This window comes from Vombatus ursinus, unplaced genomic scaffold (genome assembly GCF_900497805.2).
Source record: "Vombatus ursinus unplaced genomic scaffold, bare-nosed wombat genome assembly UNPS02014799.1, whole genome shotgun sequence".
Lineage (NCBI taxonomy): Eukaryota > Metazoa > Chordata > Mammalia > Diprotodontia > Vombatidae > Vombatus > Vombatus ursinus.
In genome coordinates, this window is record NW_020954577.1 from 50,678,094 (window position 1) to 50,699,745 (window position 21,652).

Genomic DNA, 21,652 nt, shown 5'->3' on the forward strand with positions numbered 1-21,652 from the left:
AGTAACAATGAGTCAGCAATGCCAGTTTGTTTAACATTTCAGTATAGATATATTAGATTAAAAGTCTGAATAGCCACCAGGACATATTCAGGGGAAAAAAAAAGGGAGGGGGAAGCTAGTTTTCTACAAATACATAATTTATTTTCATAGCAAGAAAAATACATAAATTAAGTATTCACAAAAATTTTAACTGAAAGTTGCTTTGGAAAAGCCAGACTCTGAACTGGGCTCCAGTGCTAACTAAATGGTAAAAAAAAAATCTGAAAAACTGAGGTCACTTTGAGGCAGCTGGGCCTGGAGTCAAGACCTGAGTTCAAATCCAGCCTCAGACACTTCCTAGTTGTGTGCCCCTGGACAAGTCACTTCACCCTGTTTGCCTCAGTTTCCTTGTCTACAAAATGAGCTGGAGAAGGAAATGGCAAACCACTCCACTACCTTTGCCAAGAAAAGCCCAAATAGTTTTGACTCACAAAGAGTTAGAACTCAATAAGAACAAAAGATCACTTTGAATTTTAAGAGGCTACTCCATATGAAAATATGGAATCTTTTTCTAACAAAGGATTTTTTTTTTTTGCCTTGAAAGTGACCATCTTACTACAAAACGTGGCCACTACCCAAGAGTTTGTCCCGGGCTTTCACATCCTTCTTCTGACTGAGAAATTGTGGTCTATCACCTCTTTTGGGAGGGGTAGTATGGTACCTACCGAATGAAGACTTGCTGAAAAGCATGGCTGCCCCCAATAAGCAATACCTCCCCGTGAACTGAACTTGAAGAACTTTGCTTGGGTTTTTGGGTCAGTTAAATGTTAATTTGATCATTCAGGAATGAGCACCTCTGGACAGCAGTAGCCTAAACTGTGCCGAATTAGAAGTCACCAAGATTCAGCATGTTCACAATTCCATTTCAATTGTTAATGTGACCCCATTTCCCCAGGCGGCCTTCACCAATGTAACCTTCCCTCCAGAGAGGTCCAGTTTATAGAATCCCTCCCCTCATTTTCTCTCCTTTTCCTTTTGATTGTCTTTTTTAAGACTGGAAGTCAGTTCTTTGGGCACAATTAAAACACTGCCATCCTGGCCACAATGAAGCGCGTACAGGTTGGGGTTGACAGGCCTGCCCTGGTCATCCCTTAACCTACTGAAAACATCCCGATAAAGGTTGTGTAGCTTCTGTTTCATGAGGTGCAGCGACTTACTATACTGGGCCCTCTCCAGTGTAAGGCTCTCCCTTTGGGCTTGAAGGCTGCATACATCCTCCTCCAGGCTCAGCATCACATCCAGTTTGCGTTTGCGGCAGTTCTGGGCAGCGACTCTATTTTTGCCTCTTCTGCGAATGTCCCGGAGCAGGGACACTTGTGTATCTGTCAGGAAGCTCTTGGCTAACACGCTGTTGAAGGAGTCAACAGGCATGCTGACAATTTCATCCACCGAGAAGGGAAGGCACAGGGTTTTGGTGTGGGGTTTGTCCTGGCCCAGGGCGGTGTCCTGGTCATTAAGGTTGCTGTTCCTTTTTACAGTGTGGGACTTTTGGGCCCATGGAAGGAGAGGTTCAGAGGATGGTGGGCTTGGCAGTAGGTAGTAAGTGTGGTTGTGAAGAATATGTTCCAATGTAGGTTCTCCGGAAAGATCTGAATCCGACATACAGCACAGCTCACTGCTCTCTAGCCAGTGACCTCCGACAGCTCCCTCTAGCCCCCGGTGAGAGAGAGATTCAGCATCACTACTGTAACCCACGGCACCTTCATCATCACACAGGGAAGCTGATGAGTTAAGATTGGTCACGGATGTGCTGCTGTGGCTGGAATTTAAGGAAAGTCCAGAATCAGAATCTGGTTCTTCAAAGAGCTGGGAAACCTCCATCGGGTCAAAGCCCTCCTCCGTGGCAAAAGATATTAAATTTATCTCATCAAATACGTTTTCATCAAGGTCCAAGAGAAGGTCTTGGGCTGTTAGGTTCCTAGTCCTACTCTCCGTCGATGGAGAAAAGCCTGCCCAGTCCATCCCTGGAAGAGGAAGGGCATTGCTGGAATTCAGTGGTAAGAATGCATCCTGGGTCTGCGGATGCCCGGCTGTTGGGTCTTGTCTGGATGCGTCCGGGCATGACAACATGGCCTCACGGAGGCTTACGTCGTGACTGATCGCCTGGCTGAAGTTCATGCTGTACTGGCCAGGAGCGTCCACACCATCACTGCTGCTATTACAGAGAAGAGGCAGGGGCCGAGACGAAATGCCCTGGAAGGGACAACAAAGCATAGACTTCTGACATCTCCCTTGGTTGTTGGAGGGAGGCTTTGGACTTTGGGGTGGAACTACGTGTAAGCAGGGAGGTTCTATCGGTAAAGGATGGCCAGAGGCACTCTCTAAGTGGACAGGAATCTGATCTGTGGGCATGACCCCCCAACCTCCCTGCTTGAGTCATCCCACCCTGAAGGGCCTTTGTGGTCTTCCCCTAGGAGAATGCCAGCCCTTAAAGGCCAGAGGCTGTCTCCCTTTTTAAAAAACATCTGCATCCCTAATGCTTAGCACATAGCAAGTGCTTAATAAATGCTTTTTTCAGGCATTCACCAAATAGATTTGTGTGTTCCCTCCAGGGCTGCAGATTGCCAACCCATCAATCAATTCATCAGCAAACCTTTATTAATTGCTGACTACTCGCCAGGCACTGAGCCGTGTTCTGCCAAAACATACCCGCCCATCCTTGTGGGGCTCCTGTCCTCCCCTACATTTGCTTGACAGGGCTCCACCCAAAGGGCAAAAGACTGCCTGGTTGGTAAGTTGGAAGGAGGGTCTCTGTCCTTCCCTGCCCTTATTTTATGTATCCTTCCTGCAGAATGTAAGCTCTTTGTGGACAAGGGCTAGTGGCCTAGCTCAGCCCTGGCACAAAGGCAGAATTGAATTAAAATTAATTCCAACATTATGAAGACCTATTGAGGAAACATAGCACAGAAGTACTACTCACATAGCATGTCACACTGGACAAGCATTTTATATGCATGATCTCATTTAATCCTTACAAGAACCCTGTAAGGAAGGATATTATCTCCCTTTTACAGAGGCCCATGGAGGGTAGGTGACTTCATCATAAATCACACAGTTCTGGAGTTGGGAGAAGACCTCGGAGGCCTTCTAGGTCAACCGTCCTTTTTTTTTGGTTGTTTTGTTTTGTTTTGCTAGACAATGGGTTTAAGTGACTTGCCTAGGGTCACACAGCTAATAAGTGTCAAACGTCTGAGGCCAAATTTGAACTCAGGTCCTCTTAACTCCAGGACTGGTGCTCTATCCACTGCACTACCTAGCTGCCCTGAACCCTCCTATTTTACAGATAAGGAAACTGAGGCCCAGAGAAGGTAGAAATGACTTGCTTAGGTTCACATACAATCAAGGCTGGAATTTGAATCCATCTCCACTATACCAGTGTTTCTTAACCTGAGGTCTGTGGATTTCTTTAAAAAAAAAATCCCACTGTGATAACTGTATTTCTTTTAAAAAATTATTTAGTATTTTATTTTTCCCCAATTACATGTAAAAACAATTTTTAATATTCGTTTTTAAAACTTTGAGTTCCAAGTTCTCTCCCTTCCTCTCTCCCCTCCCCCACTGAGAAAGCAAGCAATTCGTTATAGGTTATACATGTGCAAGACATTTCCATATTAGTCATGTTATGAATGAAAACATAGACAAAAAAAAAAACCTCAAGAAAAATAAAATTAAAAAAGTACGCTTCAATCTGTATCCAGAGACCATCAGTTCTTTCTCTGGGGATGGATAACATTTTTCATCCTAAGTCCTTCAGAGTTGTCTTGGATTGTTATATTGCTGAGAATAGCTAAGTCATTCACAGCTGATCATCTTACAATATTGCTGTTCCTTTGTACACAGTACATTTCACTTTGCATCAGCTCACGTAATTCTTTCCAGGTTTTTCTGAGAGCATCCTGCTTATCATTTCTTTTAGCATAATAGTATTCCATCGTAATTGCATACCACAATTTGTTAAGCCATTCCCCAGTTGATAAGCATCTCCTCAATTTTCAATCCTTTGCCACCACAGAAAGAGCTGCTAGAGATATTTTTGTACGTATCAGTCCTTTTCCTTTTTGTTTTTTATTTCTTTTTGGATATAGATCTAGTAGCAGTGTTGCTAGGTCAAAGGGTATGCATGGTTTTATAACCCTTTCGGCATAGTTCCAAATTGCTCTACAGAATGGTTGAATCAGTTTACAACTCCACAGACAATGCATTAATATCTCATTTTTCCTACATCCCCTCCAACATCTGTCACTTTCCTTTTCTGCCCCATTAGCCAATCTAACAGGTATGAGATAGCACCTCAGAATTGTTTTAATTTGCATTTCTCCAATCAATAGTTACAGCATTTTTTCATACGACTGCAGATAGCTTTGAGTACTTCATCTGAAAACTGTTCATATCTTTTGATCATTTATCAATTGGGGAATGGCTCTTATTTTTATAAAATTGACTCGGTTCTCTATATTTGAGAAATGAAGTCTTTATCAGAGAAATTTGCTTCAAAATGTTTTTCACTTATGATCGCTAATTGCATTTCCCTCCATCCTATTCCCCTTCCCCCCTCCCCATTTATTCTATTCTCTCCATCCTATTCCCCTTCCCCCCTCCCCATTTATTCTATTCCCTCTCTCTTTTCACCCTGTCCCTCCTTAAAAATGTTTTGCTTCTGGCTACTCCCTCTCCCAATCTGTCCTCCCTCCTATCACCCTCCCCCCCTTCTCTTATCCCCTTCCCCTCCTGTTTTCCTATAGGGTAAGATAGATTTCTATACCCAATTGAGTGTGTATGTTATTCCCTCTTTGAGCCAATTCTGATGACAGTAAGGTTTGCTCACTCCCCCTCACCTCCCCCATCTTCCTCTCCACTGTAAAAGCTTTTTCTTGTCTCTTTTATGTGAGATAATTTACTCCATTCTACCTCCCTTTCCCTTTCTCCCAGTAAATATCTCTCATCCCTTAATTTTATTTTTTTAGATATTGTCTCTTCATATTCAACTCACACCCATGCCCTCTGTCTATATATTACTCCTTCTAACTGCCCTAATAATAAGAAAGTTTTTATGAGTTACAAGTATCATCTTCCTATGTAAGACTGTAAACAATTTAACCTGATTAAGTCCCTTATGATTTCCCTTTCCTGTTTACCTTTTTATGTTTCTCTTGAGTCTTGTATTTGAAAGTCACATTTGCTATTTAGCTCTGGTCTTTTCATCAAGAATGCTTGAAGGGGCAGCTAGGTGGCGCAGTGTTTAGAGCACCGGTCCTGAAGTCAGGAGGACCTGAGTTCAAATCCGGCCTCAGACCAAGCACTTGACACTTACTAGCTATGTGACCCTGGGCAAGTCACTTAACCCCAATTGCCTAAAAAGAAAAAAAAAAAAAAAGAATGCTTGAAAGTCTTTCATTTCATTGAATGTCCATTTTTGCCCCTGAAGGGATTATACTGAGTTTTGCTGGGAAGGTGATTCTTGCTTGTAATCCTAGCTCCTTTGCCCTCTGGAATATTTCTGTTCCAAGCCCTCTGATACGTTGATGTAGAAACTGCTAAATTTTGTGTTATCCTGACTCTAGTTTCATGATATTTAAATTGTTTCTTTCTAGCTGCTTGCAATATTCTCTTCTTGAGCTAGGAGCTCTGGAATTTGGCTATAATATTCCTGGGAGTTTTCATTTAAAAATCTCCTTTAGGAGGTGATCGGTGGATTCTTTCAATTTCTATTTTACTCTCTGATTCTAGGCTATCAGGACAGGGTTTTGGTTTTGTGTGTGTGTCTGTGTGTGTGGCAACTGGGATTAAGTGACTTGCCCAGAGTCACACAGCTAGTGAGTATTGTGTGTCTGAGGCCGAATTTGAACTCAGGTCCTCCTGACCCCAGGGCCAGTGCTCTACCTACTGCACCATCTAGCTGCCCCAGGGCAGTTTTTCTTGATGATTCCTTGAAAGATAATGTCTAGACTCTTTTTTTGATCATGGCCTTCAGGTAATCCAATAATTTTTAAAATTATCTCTCCTGGATTTATTTTCCAGGTCAGTTGTTTTTTCTTTTTTTTTCTTTTCTTTCTTTTTTTTTGGTTAGGCAATGGGGTTAAGTGACTTGCCCAGGGTCACACAGCTAGTAGGTGTTATGTGTCTGAGGCCAGATTTCAACTCATTTCCTCCTGAATCCAGGGCTGGTGCTCTATCTACTGTGCCACCTAGCTGCCCCCAGCTGTTTTTTCAATGAGATATTTCACATTGTTTTGATTTCTCATAAAGTCATTAGCTTCCATTTGCTGCATTCTAATTTTTTTTTTTTTTGGCTAGGCAATGAGATCGCATTTGAACTCAGATCCTCCTGACTCCAGGGCTGATGCTCTACCTACTGTGCCACCTTCCTTTTCCATTTGGCCAATTCTGCTTTTTAAGGTGTTATTTTCTTCAGTATTTTTTTTTTTTTTGTGCCTTTACCAAACTGTTGATCCACTGTTCATGATTTTCTTGCATCACTCTCATTTCTCTTCCCAGTTTTTCCTCTGCTTCTCTTACTTGCTTCTCAAAATCCTTTGTGAGCTCTTCCAAGGCCCGGGACTGATTCATCTTCTTCCTGGAGGCTTTGGGTGTAGGAGCTTTGACTCTGTTGTCCTCTTCAGAGTGTGTTTTGATCTTCCTTGTCACCATAGTAACTTTCTATGGTCGGAATTTTTTTCTGTTGTTTGCTCATTTTCCCAGCCTATTTCTTGACTTTGTAACTCTTTGTTCAAGTGGGGCTCTGCTACCAGGGTGGAGGGCACACTGTCCCAAGCTTCGGGGGTCTGTGCAGCTGTTTTCAGAGATGCTCCCAGGGAGTTGTAAGTTTTCGGTTCTCTCAAGGTGCTATGATCTAAGGAGAGGCGTTTCCTTCTCTCCTAGCCTGTGCTCTGGTCTGTGAGTAACCACAAGGGCTCTTTTCTGCCCTGGAACCATAACAAGGGTCCCTGCTGCACTGTAGCAGCAAGCTCTGGTGCTAGTGCTCCTCCTCGCCCGGGGACTGCCCCCCCAGGATTGCGACCCAGATCCAACATGGGCAAAGCAACAGTGTGCTGCCTCAGCGCTAGCAGAGACCGCTGTCGTCTCCTTCTGAGCCCCATACTGTCTGTGGGCCAAGAGCTCTGGAAGCAGCTGCTGCCCCTCCTGAGTCAGTCACTCCCAAAGCCGTTCCTGGGTTGGCCTGCGCTGACCCTACTCCATTCTCATCTAGGTGTGACAGACCTTTCCTGCTGACCTTCTAGGTGGTATTTGGCTGGAAAATTATTTCAGTCCTTGCTTTTGCGGGTTCTGCGGCTCCAGAACCCCCAAGCGGCTGTTTCATGGTGTGATTTTAAAGTATTTGGAGGCATTTTGGGGAGAGCTCAGGGGAGCTGCTACCTTTCCTCCACCATCTTGGCTCCACCCCAACAACTGCATTTCAATAGGAACTAAGGAAACGCACATTGATTAAGCACTTATCATGTACCGGGACTGAGGGAAAGTCCAGGACAGGTCAGCGGGGTCAGCGCGCGAGGGGCCAAGGCTCTGAGGTCAATGAGTTCTCGGCCCTTCAGCAGCCAATGGATTTGATTTTATGCATTTAGAGATAGGAGTCTCCGCTTTGCCAAAGGGGCCCGTGACCCCAAGGAGCAGACTTTCTACCACCCATGCCACACGCGCGCACACACACACACACATAATATACATAACACATGCACACACACCCCTAATACACATACCACACACATGCACACACAATACACATTCCACATGCACATACCACCCACACATAATATACATACTACACATAGCACATGCACACACATAATACACATACCACATGCACACAGATGCATAATATACATGCCACACACATAGCACACACACACACACAATACACATGCCACACACATAATACACAAACCACATGCGCACACATAATATACACATCACACACATAATACACATACCACACTAACATACCATACGCACACACTTACACATACACACACCACAAGACACATACAACATGCACACATACACATACCACACACATACAAAACTATACAAAACACATGACGTGTGCACACATGCAAAGTCATATAATATACATACCACATGCGCACACATACAAACATGCATACACACCCCACCCACATGCTGCCTCACTTGGCCACACCTCTAAACTAAATTGGTTAAAACTCTGAGTTATAAAAACTAACAGTATGTCCTAAAAAATAAAACAAACTCCCCGTCCTTGCAGCCTGAGCTGCTTTTAGGGGCCCATCAGAATCCTTGGACTTAGACCATTAACTGTTTGCACTTCAAGGGCTGTTGCTCAAAACGGAATTCCCTTACATAGGTTAAACACTCCTCTCATACCCTGGTCTGGGGCCCACATCTGCCCTGGCGGGTGTCACGGTCACGTGACCGCCCATTCCAAAGACTCTGCTTCCCCAGTCCGTGTGAGTGTGGGTGACTGTGGGCCTGGACACTCGAGGGACCACGGCAAGCAATGAATTTGGTGCCCTCGTAATGGATGAGGAAACTGAGGCCCGGGCAGGGGAGGGAATGTTGCCACACTGGGTACGGAAAGGGCCGAGCTGGGGCTTGGACCCAGGCCCTCACATGGAAGCTGATTCTGCTGCTTCTTCTACTGCCCCAGGGGTCCGATGAGCATGCCTACATATCCAGCCCTGACCTCTCTCCTGAACGCTGCCTAGTGTCTCATCCTTGGATAGCTCGACCTGGGGCTCCCAAACTCATCGTGTCTACAACAGAAGCCATGCTCTTTTCCTCAAAACTCTCCCATTTTTCCTTCCTCCCAGGGTTCCGGGATCACAGCTGGACGGCACCTTTGGCCCTGCCCCTGCACTCACCCCACGCATTCAATTACGCCTTGTTTCTCCTTTTGTGACACTTTTTGAGGACATCTCTTGCTCCACTCACAGCCCCCGCCCCCAGCTGGGGCAGACCCTCACCACCTCCCCTGGCCTACTGCTATAACCTTGGGGATGGAGTGGGGGCTGCCTGCCTCAAGACCTTCCCTACTCAAGGCCATCTGTGACCTTCCTGAAGCACAGGCCCCCCCAAAAGAAGTCCAGTGGGCTCCCCCATACTCTCAAACCATCAGGCCCAGCCTCTTCCTCTCTTTCCAGTCTTCTACACAGCGATGCTGCTGCCCATCTCCTGGCTCTTTTCACTGGCTGCTCCCCATGACTGGAATGCTCTCCCTCCTGTCTCTGTCCCCCTTCACTTCCCTCACGTTCCAGTCAAAATCTCCCCTTCTGCCAGCAGCCTTTGCTGGTCCCCATCTGTGGTTTGCATGTTCTCTCCCCCCGTTCATTAGATGCGGCAGAGACGGTTTTTGCTTCATTCATATTCTGCCTGGCACACAGTAGGTGTTTGATGGAGGCTTTCCCCTACTATGCATTTTCTCCAAAGCACAGTCTCTCTGCCACTTTCAGGAGATCCTCCCCATTTCCTGCTCCTGACCCGAGGCCGGGCATGGGCAGGTGAGGCTTCTATGCTGGCCTGGGCCCCAGGCTTCCCCTCTCCACCTGCCCAGCCCTACAGGAAGAGAGAAGGAGCCGGCAAAGAGGGCCTCTGCCTCCTTCTCCTGGGTCAAAGGTAGTTAGGCCTACAAGGAGAAACTTTTAAGGAAATCCTCCTCCCGCTTTTCTATCCTTTAATGAATAATTTTTTTCTCCCTTTTAAGCTCCTTGATTCACAGAAAAATCTTACTGAAGGGATAACAGTAGCAACATTTATGAAGCCAACTATGCTCCAGGCCCTATGCTAAGTGCTTTAAAAATATCTTACTTGATTGGTTTGTTATTTGATTATTATGTTATTTGATCCTCATAACAAGTCTGGGAGGTAGGACCTGTTAGTATCTCCATTTTATAAATGAGGAAACTGAGGCAAACAGGGTTAAGTGATTTTTCCAGGATCACACAACTAATAAATATCTGAGGTCAAATTTGAACTCAGTACTTATGACTCTAGGTCCAGACCCCTAGTTGCCCCATAAACATAAAAATGTTAGGATAAATAGATATCACTTTCCCACCGATTGCGGTATGACTCTGAGTGACTCCGTTTTTAGTAAGGATGGGCTGGGGGTAGGAAGAGAAAATTGTTAAGACGAATGAGGGATTCTAGGGCCTAGTCCTTGATACCCTGTTTGAGCTGAAAATCCAGTCAGGCAGCATCCTTTGAGGAGGTGGGGGGGAGGGGGGAGGGTCCAGGGGTGTGGAACACAGCACATACCGTCAGATTGTTTTGCACTGTCCTCCTCGGTTTTTCAGGGTTTTTTACTTTTCCTTTTTGTTTTATGGGATGGCTCAGAGAGTGGGGGGGAGGACCCAGGGGACAATGTAGGTGATGTATAAGTTGTTGGTTTTTTTTAAGAAAGGAAATAGGCTAGGAAAGGGGAACTGAATCCCAGTGTCACTTGACTGTCACTGCATGGGACACATGAGCCAGGCAGGCATGGCGGTACCGTCACAGCCATGCAATTGTCGGTATGAGAATAAACAGCGCACTGAATGTGCGCATAGCAGAGCAGGCTTGGGTTCCTAACCAGCTTGCTGTTACAAGTCTAGCTGTGTGACTATAGCTGAGTCACTTAACCTCTCAGTTTCTGTTTCCACATCCTATATTTTAACATCATTGGTTTCCTTTGTAATCCTATGTATCTTAGGTACTTAAAAGCATTACTCTGAGGAGGGGTCCTTTGGTTTCACCAGACTGCCAGGGTGGGGGCTGGGAGTGGTCCACGACCCAGAAAAGGTTTAGAACCTTGGACCGCAGTCCGAGCTTGAGGGCTAGAAACCCTCGGATTTACCAACCTTAGTCAAGTCCCTTCATTTTTCCGGGCCTCGGTTTCCTCCCCTGCAAAATGAGGGGGTTGAACTCAATGACCTCAAGGTCCCTTCTGGCTGTAATGTAGAGACATGGCCCGGGTAACCGAGGCTTCAACGGGATTTGACTCGTGAGGAGCCCAAGAAATGGTGGGACAACATTGGAGAGAGTGTAATAGTAACATTTTAAGGGGCATGTGGACAGGGGACTGAGGCAGGACACATGGAGGGTGGCAACAGCTGGAGGAAGAAGAGGGTTAGCCTGGAGGAAATCTGAGCGTGTGTGCGCGTGTGTGCATGTGTGTGTGTGTGCGCGCACGCTCGCAAGTGTATGTGAGTGTGTAAGTTTAACTGTGAGTATGAGTGTGTGTATGTGAATGTGAGTGTGGTAGAGTGTGTGAGAAAAGGGTGTGGAAGAGTGCACAGGAGTGAATTGTGTATGTGTATGAGAATGTAAGTGTACGAGCGTGAGTGAATATGTGTGCGAGTATGTGAATGAGCGTGTGTGAGTATGAGAAGCACAGGGGTTCTCTTCATCCAGAGGCAGCCGGACGGGGTAGTGGGCAGCGCACTGGACTTAGCATTTGAATCCTGCCTCAGAGTTGTAACAGCTGGCTCACCACAGACAAGTAAGAAACCTCTCAGCCTTAGTCTGCTCATCTGTAAAATGGGGTGATAATAGCACCTACCTCAGAGGGTCATTGTGAAGATCAAATATTTGTATAGTGCTTTGCAAACCTTAAAGAGACACCTATATCTAATCTATTATGATTATATGGAAAGGGCTGAAAGGTTATATCTGGCACAAGGACCAGGGGCTAGAAATTACAGAAGGGTAGAATTACGACCAATGTAAATTAGAACTTCACAACCAGAGAGGTACAGATATGGACGAGACTACCCTGTGAGGTGGTGAGCTCCTCATCACCCCAGGTATTCAAGCAGAGGTTCTGTGACCACTTGTCAGAGTGCTATAGAAGGGACTTCATATATTGTTTTTTGTGGGGGTTGGGGCTGGAATAGATGAGCTCTGGGATCCCTTCCAACTCTGGGATTCTACAAGGTAACTCAGGGGGATTTTATTCACTTGTCTCCTTACCTGCAGCTCAGGTAATGAGAGAAAATCCTGCCATCTCTCCCCTGAAGAGTAGCTGGGGACTGGCCCTGGCAGCTCCTGGCTGCAGCTGTCCCGACTCTGACCTCCCGCTGCCCGCTCCCCACACAGCACTAACACCTCCAGGCCCTCTGAGAAAGGCCCAGTGGGCCTGGGCAGTCCTGGGTCCTGAACCTGCTGCTAGGTCTGTGACCAACCCCTCTGACCCTCAGTCTCCTCATCTTTAAAATGGAAAAAAGCCCTACCCCTCATACCTGCTTCACCAGGAGAGTGATGGGAGCTAATCGACCTCCAATGCTTTGTAAAAATCGTCCCACAAATGTCAGCTCCCAGGGATGAACGGACTTCTAGGTTTTAGAGCTGGCAGCCCATTCGCTACAGATGAGGAAACTGAGGCTCCTGGGGTGGTGATGTGCTCACAGTTACATGAGTCGTAGGGCCAGGGTTTGAACTTGGGTCGTGGGGTCACAGAGATGGGGCTGGAAGGGCCCATTGAGTGTGACCTTCTCATTTGATAGAGAAGGAAACCGAGGCGATTTGCCCAGGGTCACAAAGGTCTTAAGTGACAGACCTGGGTAGGGCACCTCCTCCCCCCACAGCCCTGCCCACTACCCTTGGGAGCTTGGCAAGGCTAGCATGGTCAAGGCTGACCCATGCCCTTAAACCTCAACAGCCAAGTGGCCCCCATTTACCTCCAGGGAACTCTCCATTGGAGGCGCCATCAAATGGAAGATGTCTTCCAGAGACCAGGCTGTGTCCATCTCGTCCCCATTGCTCTGTAAAAGATACAAGAAGAGGGACGGTTTTTCAAGGCCACTGGTTCAACAGAGCTGCCTTGAATGGAGGAAGGGCCCAGGAATCCCGTGTGCTGGCTCCCGCGGCGCTGGGGCAGCCAGGGAGGGCCAGCTAACCCCCCCCCCCCCCCCCGCTTCCCTTCCCTTCCAGCCCAGGCCCTCTGCTGGAAAGATGCCCTTCTTGTAGGTTCCTCATGTTTCAGGTCATGGGAGAAAACCTGCCGTCTTCCTTCTGACTCTTAGATGTCAGCCGAGGCAGGAGCTCTTAAGATGGGTCCGTGAGCATTTTGATAGGATTCCATTATAACTGGCTCCCTTTATCATACCTTGTATTTCATTTTATGTACGATAAGAAAGAGTCTGTGTGAAGAAACTGAGTCCTAAGCGACTTGGCCTTCATTTGCAGATTACACATCTTAGACATCCTTATCGATATGACTACTCTCTCCCCTACTAGAACATAAGCCCCTAGAGGGCAGGGCATTTTGTCTTTCTTAGGACCCCCAGTCCTCAGCCCAGGGTGCTTAAGGACTCACGTGGATCCACTGTTTGCCAAGGTCACACAGGATTTAAACCTTGGCCTTCTTATTCTAAATTCAGAAATCTTTCCAGTGCCCTATACACAGCTCTTCCCCCAAAAGAGATCTTCCCACAATGCATAAAGCCTCACGTCTCTGCTCCTCCAGCTTTGGGCCTGTGTGATGCAGGGATAGGGATCGAACCTGCACTGTCTGTACCACCAAAGACCAGCCCCTTCTCAGGAACGAACCAGCATCTGAAGCATGCTCATGGCACGGTCATTCCCTGGCGCTATTTTAATGGCGCATCAAAGCCCACTGGAAGCATTCAGAGAACTCGGTGTCCTCCAAGGAATAAAGGATGCCTTAGGCCAGGCCAGTGGACGAGGGTGAGCTCTTCTGAAGAGGCCAAGTCTCCACACCGTGTGGCCATTTCTACAGTGGGTGAGAGATCTGTGTTCACAGTAAAAACATGGGATTGCTCTATAAACAAGAGGCAGTCTCCCTTGCCCGCTGACCCTGAATCTGCCAGTGATCAGTTAGGCAATGAGGGCACTCGGTCTCTTGTGCCTCAGTTTCCTCATCTGTAAAATGGGGATAATAGCAGCACCTATTGCCCAGGGTTATTGTTAGGGTCAAATGAGATAATAAATGTAAGGTACTTTGCCAACCTTAATGATATAAATGCTATTATTATAATACTATATAACACATAATTATTACATACAATTACATATTTATTATATTTCTATGTTGTATTTGTTATAATTGTATGTAATAATATATAATGCAATTACATTACTACTATGTTACAAAAGTGTATCAATAATAACAATAGTAACTAACATTTATATAGAGCTTACTAGGTGTCTGGCGCTGTGCTAAGTGCTTTGTAATATTAGCTCATTTGATCCTCACAACAACCCTAGGAAGGAGGTGCTATTATGATCTCCATTTTACAGACATAGGAAACTGAGGCAGTGAGTTCAGTGACAGAGCCAAGGTTATAATTATATTGTGAGATAATAATAATATTAAGACAATAATAAGAAAACAGTAGAGCCAGAATTTGAACCCAAGTCCTCCAATACCAGCTCCAGCATCCTTCCTGCTCTCTCCTATTCAGTTCTGGAGGCACCTTTTAGGAAGGACATTGAAAAGGTGCTAAGTGTTCAGAGCAGGGCTACCTAAAAAAACAATTAAGTAATTAATAATTAAATTACTGAAAATGAACTTTAAAATAATTAAAAAATATTTAAATGACCTAAAATAATTTCCAAAAATAATTAGATAACTAATGATTAAAGTGAGAAGACAGAAGGGAGAGGCTGTGGGCCTGCAGGAAAGCCAAGGCGGGTGGACATGAAGCTCTTTAAATGTTTGGTGAGCAGCCAGGTGAGGCGCTGGCCTCGCTCTGTTTGGTTCCAAAGGGCAAGACTCTGATGACCCAGGATTCCTGGGGAAGGAGGGCAGGGCAGCCAAGCTGTCCTGGTTGGCACCCGGGGCACCATCAGGCTCCCCGGTGTGTTTGCCATGGGGTGAGGAATGGGGCCGGGGAGAAGAGAATGGAGCCTGGGGATGGAAGAACAGGATGAGTGTACAGAGCCAGGAAGGCCGGACAAAGACCCTGGGAGCTGGATCAAGCTGGATGGGAGGGCGTGGGGGGAGGGGAGGAAAAGGAATCCAAACTGGCTGGTTTGGAGAGGTCCAGAGAGGAGGCAGCAGGGAAGTGTGGGTTGGGGTGGCGCTGAGGAAGGTTCCTGTCTGAAGGTTGAAGTCTTTCTTCAGTGGACTGAGGAAGGCTGACTGTTCATTCATTTGTCCCATATATCCTAACTGAGTGCCTATTCCTACTAGCACTGGGAGAGGAGAATCAATCAACATTTATTAAGCAGGTACTAAGTGGAAGGCACTGTGCTAAGCCCTGGGATACAAAAAGCGGCAAAAGACAGACCCTGCTTTCAAGTCTAATGCCAAAGTGGGGGATGGAGACAAAGCAGTAGAAGGCCTGAGCCTTGCCCTCAGGAAGCTTACAGTCTAATGGAGAGGTGAGGGATGGAGACAAAGCATCAGAAGGCACGAGCCCTGCCCTCAGAGATCCGATAGCAGTTGGAGAGGAAAGAGAAACTCACTAGAGAAGGTAAACAAAGAAACCTAAGCAGCATTTAACTTAACCCAGGAAAGGTGCAAACGACATTCCTGTGAAGTGTATTCTCTCCTTTTTTGTAAAGTTTGAGAGAGCCTGGCCTGGCCCCCAAAGGCCATCGCTTCCACTGCTCCCTGTCCCACGGACCTTAAGAAGTTTTTAGGTGTTATGTGGACAATATTTTCTTAACTGAATTACAATCAATAAGTATCATGAGATCTTTCGTCAAAGCCAAGTAGGGCTGAAAATGAGTGGGGTCAGGAAGCAGGGACAAGTGGTGCATGGATGGGGCAGGCTGTGCATGCTACTGGCTTCCAGAGAGTATTAAAACTCCTGGGGTCACATGACAAAAATGGCTGGGAAAACCCAACAGCTGTCTGTCAGAAACGAGGTTTAGGCCAGGGGAGTCCTTCACCATTTTTGTATCATGGGCCCCTCTGGCAGTGGTCTGGTGAAGCCTATGGACCCCTTCTCAGATTCAGGTTCTTAAATGCAAAAAATAAACTACAGAGGATTAAAAAGGAAGCCGATTATAGTGAAATAAAGATGTAATTTTTTTCCCCATCTAAGTTCATAGATTTCCCAAATCTATCCAAGGATCTCCTAGGGGTCCATGGATCCCAGGTTAAGAACCCCTGGTTTAGACGAGCATCTCATACCATCGACAGTTACCCCTTCCACATCATGACTTTCACCATCACGGTTTCAATATATTGTCAGTCGGCATAAGAAATTCAATGGGAATTTTGGGAGAGTTTTGCGGAAGCTCCAGATTACACATGAAGACCAGCAGACGGCACAGAAAAAGTTTACAAACTCAGAAATGCATAAAATACAAGTACAGTCTTATATAATACCAACATATTTTATCTTTTAATACTGTGAAGACCCCATAAAAGAAAAAAAACATTCAGATTTCTTCTCTGACACAGAGGGAGGGTCAAAAGACTTTACTCAGATTTTCCAGATCACAGGGGTGCTGCACCCCGAACCCCCACGATGTGGAAGGGATAACCATATTACAATAAGCTCCAAATGGATATTCACCCTGAATATAGAAAGTCACATTATTATTATTATTGTTGTTGTTGTTATTGTTATTATTTTAAATAGAGCAGCAAAGTAGGAGATGCTTTTCACAACGATGGGTAAGGGAGAGTTCACTACCAAGGAAGATCACAGAAGATGCAGCTGACGGTGTTAATTACTTACTTAAAGAGCTTCTGCACAAACAAAATCAATGCAGTTAAAATTAGAAGAAGGACAGTGGACTAGGAAGCATTTTGCAGCATAATTGCAACAATTATCTCTAATAAGGGTCTGACATCTAAAATATGTAAGGAGTATATAAGAACAAGAGCCATTCCCCAATGGATAAATGGTCAAAGAATACGAACAGGCAGCTCTTCAAAAAAAGAAATACAAGCTCTTAACAGCTGTATGAAAAAAGTGCCCCAATGACTAATAATAAATGGAACCACAAACTGAAATAACTCTTGAGGTTCTGCTGCCCACAGCTCAGCAGACACAATGAAAAGGGAAACTGCTGGGGGAACGGAGGAAGGAGCTTGTTGGGAAAGCTGTGAATGGGGTCTGCCATTCTGGAAAACGATTTGGAATTCTGTCCCCAAAGTCACAAAACTGAACTCTCCTTGATGGGCATGGCTGGGCTCATACCTCTGAGAGATGAAATGAAGGGGGAAAGGAAGCACGGGAGCGAAGGCAGGTGCCATTACCTGGGAGGTGTTTGGACAAATGACAGTCTATGAACGTAACAGAATATTATTGTGCCATAAGGCATGATGAATTGGATGGATTCAGAGAAACCTGGGAAAACTCATCTGGATGCAGAGGGACATGAGAATAACCAGGGAAGCAGTTTGTACAATAACTATAACACGATAAATATACTATAACTATACATTGTTTAGTAACTATACACAGTATATAACTATACAGTAACTACACATAGCAAAAGTAAACAAAAACCTCAAAGAGCATATAAATGCTGGCTACTGTTATCATTGAAAATGATTTCGAAGGACTTAAGAACTCTCGTCAACATATTGCCACATCACTACAGAGGACCAATGATAAAGCATGGAGCTGGGCTGGGGTTGAGGGGCTGGTCAGCCCCACAGAGAGATGGCGGACTCAGAGATCAGACAGAGACACTTTTGAACACAGCTAATGAATGGATTTGTTTTACTTGACTCTGGGCATTAATTACAGGGAAGAGGGCTTGTTTGTTTTTTAAGTTGTGTAAGCGGGGAAGAAAAGTGGGCCTCTGTATCAAATTTTTAAAAAATGTATAGAATGAAAGGAGGTTCAGAAGCAGACAGAGATAAGCAGGACAGCTTTCAAAAACAAAAAGGTTGAATTTACAATATTCTTTAACAAACTGCCATCTGTACAGAATATATTTGAAGTTTCAGGTATAAGCTTCTTCTTCTATTCTCCTGCGACTGGAGATGTAGTAGACAGAACGCTGAACCTGGAGCTCAAATTCAGCCTCATACCCTTCCTAGCTGTGTGACCTTGGGCAAGTCACTCTACCCTGTTGGCCTCAGTTTCTCATCTGTAAAAGAGCTGGAGAAGGAGAAGGCAAACTCCTCCAGCATCTCTGCTAAAATAACCCCAAATAGGGTCACAAATGAGTGAACAACAATAATGTCGCAGGGTGGTTGTGATTAGCAAATGAGAAGATAATTGCTTAGCACAGTGCCTGGCAAGTAGTGGGCGCCATGATACATGTTAGCTATTATGTATGAAACAAAAAATTAAGACAAAAAAAGTTAAGTCCTTAGGGAAGGCTGAAAGGGCGCTGGGGAGATGGTCTGTGGACAAGAATGTCGGGGATGAGAAAGCCAGGGTGGGCGGGCTGTTGAAGACAGTGCCCACCTGATGCCTCGGGGATCCTCTTTGATATTTCACGTGTGAACTCTGGTGTTTTCCTCAATATCAATGCAAAGACCTTTGGCTCCCAGGCCCTTAGGAACAAGGGGCTATGAAGGTGACTTTAAAGGGAAGGGGATGGGGACCAAGCTGAGCTGGCCAGAAAGAAGGTGTGCACATGCACACACACAGAGATCAGCTCTGTGACCCCTCCAGCAAAGCTCTCAGCCCTCTGTGTGGAAGCATCTGGGAGCAGCAGAATCACAAGGAATTCTGGGACCAAATAAAAGAAGTCTTGACTGAGCCAAGTGGCAGTCGCAGGTAGGGAGCATCCAAGGACGAAGCCACAGTGGCAAAGAATGATGCTGGAACTGTGCGTTTGGCGGACTGTGCAGAGTGAGCAACTCTATCAGCCCTGAGTTTCTTTTTTTCCTCCTTTCCGGAAGCACCCTTTTAGGGTAGTACTGCAATTCTGGAAGGCTGTATTGGTGCCTGAAAAGAAGGAAAGGCCTGGAAAAAGGAGAAGGAGAAGGAAAAGGAGAAGAAGGAGAAGATCATTATAATACTTTTTAAAAAAAGAAAACAGAGAAAAGAAGAAAGTTCTGAAGGAGACAGACGAGTGGACAGTTTTGAAACTAGAGTGTTGAAATGATCATTCATTATATTTTAATATTATCAATACACAATATATTTAATATACATTTATTATATAAATAAATTTATATAATATATTATATGTAAATATATTTATATAATAGAAACCACTTAAACATTTATATTAATATGTGATATAAATATATTTATATAGTGCATTTATTATATACATATATTATTATGTTAATAATATATTAAATATATTATTCTAAGAATTTATTATCTTTTTAAAACTCAATCTTCACCTAACAGAAGCTTGCAATTTTGGGGTATAATCCTCTTTTTCTGTTCTTCTGTGCATATGGAAATGTTCCAGTTGGTTGATGATTGTCAAGTTCAAAATAACAAAAAAAGAAAATTGTTTTTAAAATGTCAAGTGACTGTGATTTCCTTGCTAGGGGGACAGACCAGTCTTTGTCTGTGTTCTGTTTTTTATTACCAGGGTAATAATAGCGTGGGTCTCCAGATGCTTGCACAGGCCTCAGCGATGGGCCTCATCAGAGGGAAGGAAGGGGGTCCATACTCTAGTCAGTTCTGGTGCTCTCCCCTCACCATGAGGAACTGAACCCAAGGGTGGCACTGTCAGGACAAGGAGGTTCCTGGGGGAGGGGAAGCCCACCAGGGGGGCAAAGAGAGACATCTTGAATGTTTACGGCTTCTGCTGTGAATCCTTTGAAGTTTCACTCCTGACTCTCCAGACTTCTTTCTCTACCCAGCAACCTTGTGGCCCTCCTGGTCTGCCAGACGGGTCAGTTCCCCCTGGAACCTCCATTTTAAGAAAGTGGCCGGGCCACCCCATGTTTACTCCTTCATTCCTCTCTAGAATCTGATCCTGACTCTCTTCCTCTACCATCTCCTCCCCCTCACTCCACCAGCCTTCAGCTTCCTCTGATGTGCTTACCCATTAGAATATAAGCTCCCAGAGGGTAGGCACCATCTTTCTTTTTACTTGGATTTTTATTCTCAGAGCTTGGCACAATGCATGGCACATAGTAACCACTTAACAAATGATTGCTGACTTAACTGAAACTGGTTTTATGTTTTGTTGAGTTGTTTTCAGTTCTATCTGACCCTCCATGACCCCATTGGGGGTTTTCTTAGCAAGATACTGGAGGGGTTCGCCATTTCCTTCTCCAGCTCATTTGACAGATGAGGAAACTGAGGAAAACAGGGTGAAGTGACTTGCCCAGGGTCACACAGCTAGGAGGACATCTATCTATCTATCTATCTATCTATATATATCTATATGTATATCTGTGTGTGTATGTTTGTATGTATGTAAATATATGTACATACATATATATTTTAAAATACAGGTGAACATAATGAAGTCACAAAAGAGTGTCATGAGCATACTAACCTATAAGGGGAGGAGCCAGGAATTGCTCCAGCTGGGCAGAGGGACTGACAGCGACGCCTAGGAAGCTGGACAATAGGCTGGCTCACTGATCAACACAGATCATCGGCCATTGGAGGCAATGGGTCTGAGCCGCTGTTTACTAAGTTGATGCCTGTCCACAGTGGAGGAACAGGCCAGTAGTGTAAAAACAAAGGGAAGCAATGGCGGGAAGAGCAGAAGTGGGGTTGCGGGCAGAGTAAAGGAGGGTAACAAGAGGCCAGGAGGAAAACCAGCTCACAAGTGAATGAGGGCAAGGTGAGCTGTCCTACTGGGTCGCAAGGCCAGGCTGGGAGGAAGCGGCTCTGAGGTCAGACTGGGGGAGATTCCTTAGAGCTGGCTGAAGACAAAACCATCCTGAATGGTAATTCTTCAAAAGTTATTATATAAGGTTTTTAAATTTTGATTTTTAAAAATTCTGAACTCAATATAATTAAGCATTTCAGTATGCCAAATAGAACATGACATTTGACTGCGTATTAAAACATGAATTTCTCTTCCAGAATGTATAGTTTACAACCCCCAAATTTTCTTGCATTTTGACAGATGAAGAATGTCTATGACTTTGGATGGATGATGAGTTGGTCCCAAATCTGAGTAGAGTGGGCAGGATTTCCTGCTGGAAATTGTAGGATTCCCAACATTCCACTGTACTGGTGAGACATGGAAGAGATAGGGGTCACTGGACCTGTGATTTATTAGTATGGAAAACTCCCAGGTGAGAAAACTCCTTTTCCCAATGCATCTTGGCACCTTCTTTGAAAGACAGAATTGCCTAGGGCTCTGAGAGATGAAGTGATTTGCGCAAGGAACTAGCATCCTTATGATGTCAAGAGGGCTCAAGGATGGCCCAGATGGACTGCAATCTGTACCAGCGGAGGGGACATCCACAGTGATGAGATTAAAGATCACTGGAGCATTTAGTTAGCATGGGAAGGCAGCCAGGGGCTGGAGGGACCAGGGAATTACAAGGTGGGTCTGGACAGGCGACTGAAGAGATGGTGTGAGAATAAGCCCACAACAAAGTACACACATACGTACAGGGAGTGTAGGAGAGTAAGCTGGAGGGAGGGTTGTAGAGGGCCTTGAATGCAAAAACAAGGAATCTGGACAGCATCCTGTCTGGGAACAAAGGTGTATTTCCATGTTGGACCCCGTCTGAGCTCCCCGCCTCCTTAACTTGATTTTTTTTCCCTATTTTTTTTTGCTTTTTGGCTAGGCAATGAGGTTAAGTGACTTGCCCAGGGTCACACAG

The 21,652-nt window shown here is 45.2% G+C and overlaps 1 protein-coding gene across 1 annotated transcript in view; it reads right to left on the minus strand.

Moving 5' to 3' along the window:
• Positions 1-381: 381 nt before the first annotated feature.
• LOC114050354 (nuclear factor erythroid 2-related factor 3-like) overlaps positions 382-21,652 on the minus strand; it is a 40,058-nt gene continuing 18,787 nt past the window's right edge. The window contains exons 5-6 of the mRNA XM_027871949.1: positions 12,687-12,770; positions 382-2,232 (exon numbers count right to left, since the gene is read on the minus strand). Of these exons, the coding sequence (XP_027727750.1) occupies positions 994-2,232; positions 12,687-12,770 (1,323 nt within the window). The 3' untranslated portion in view covers positions 382-993. The remainder of the gene's footprint in view (positions 2,233-12,686; positions 12,771-21,652) is intronic.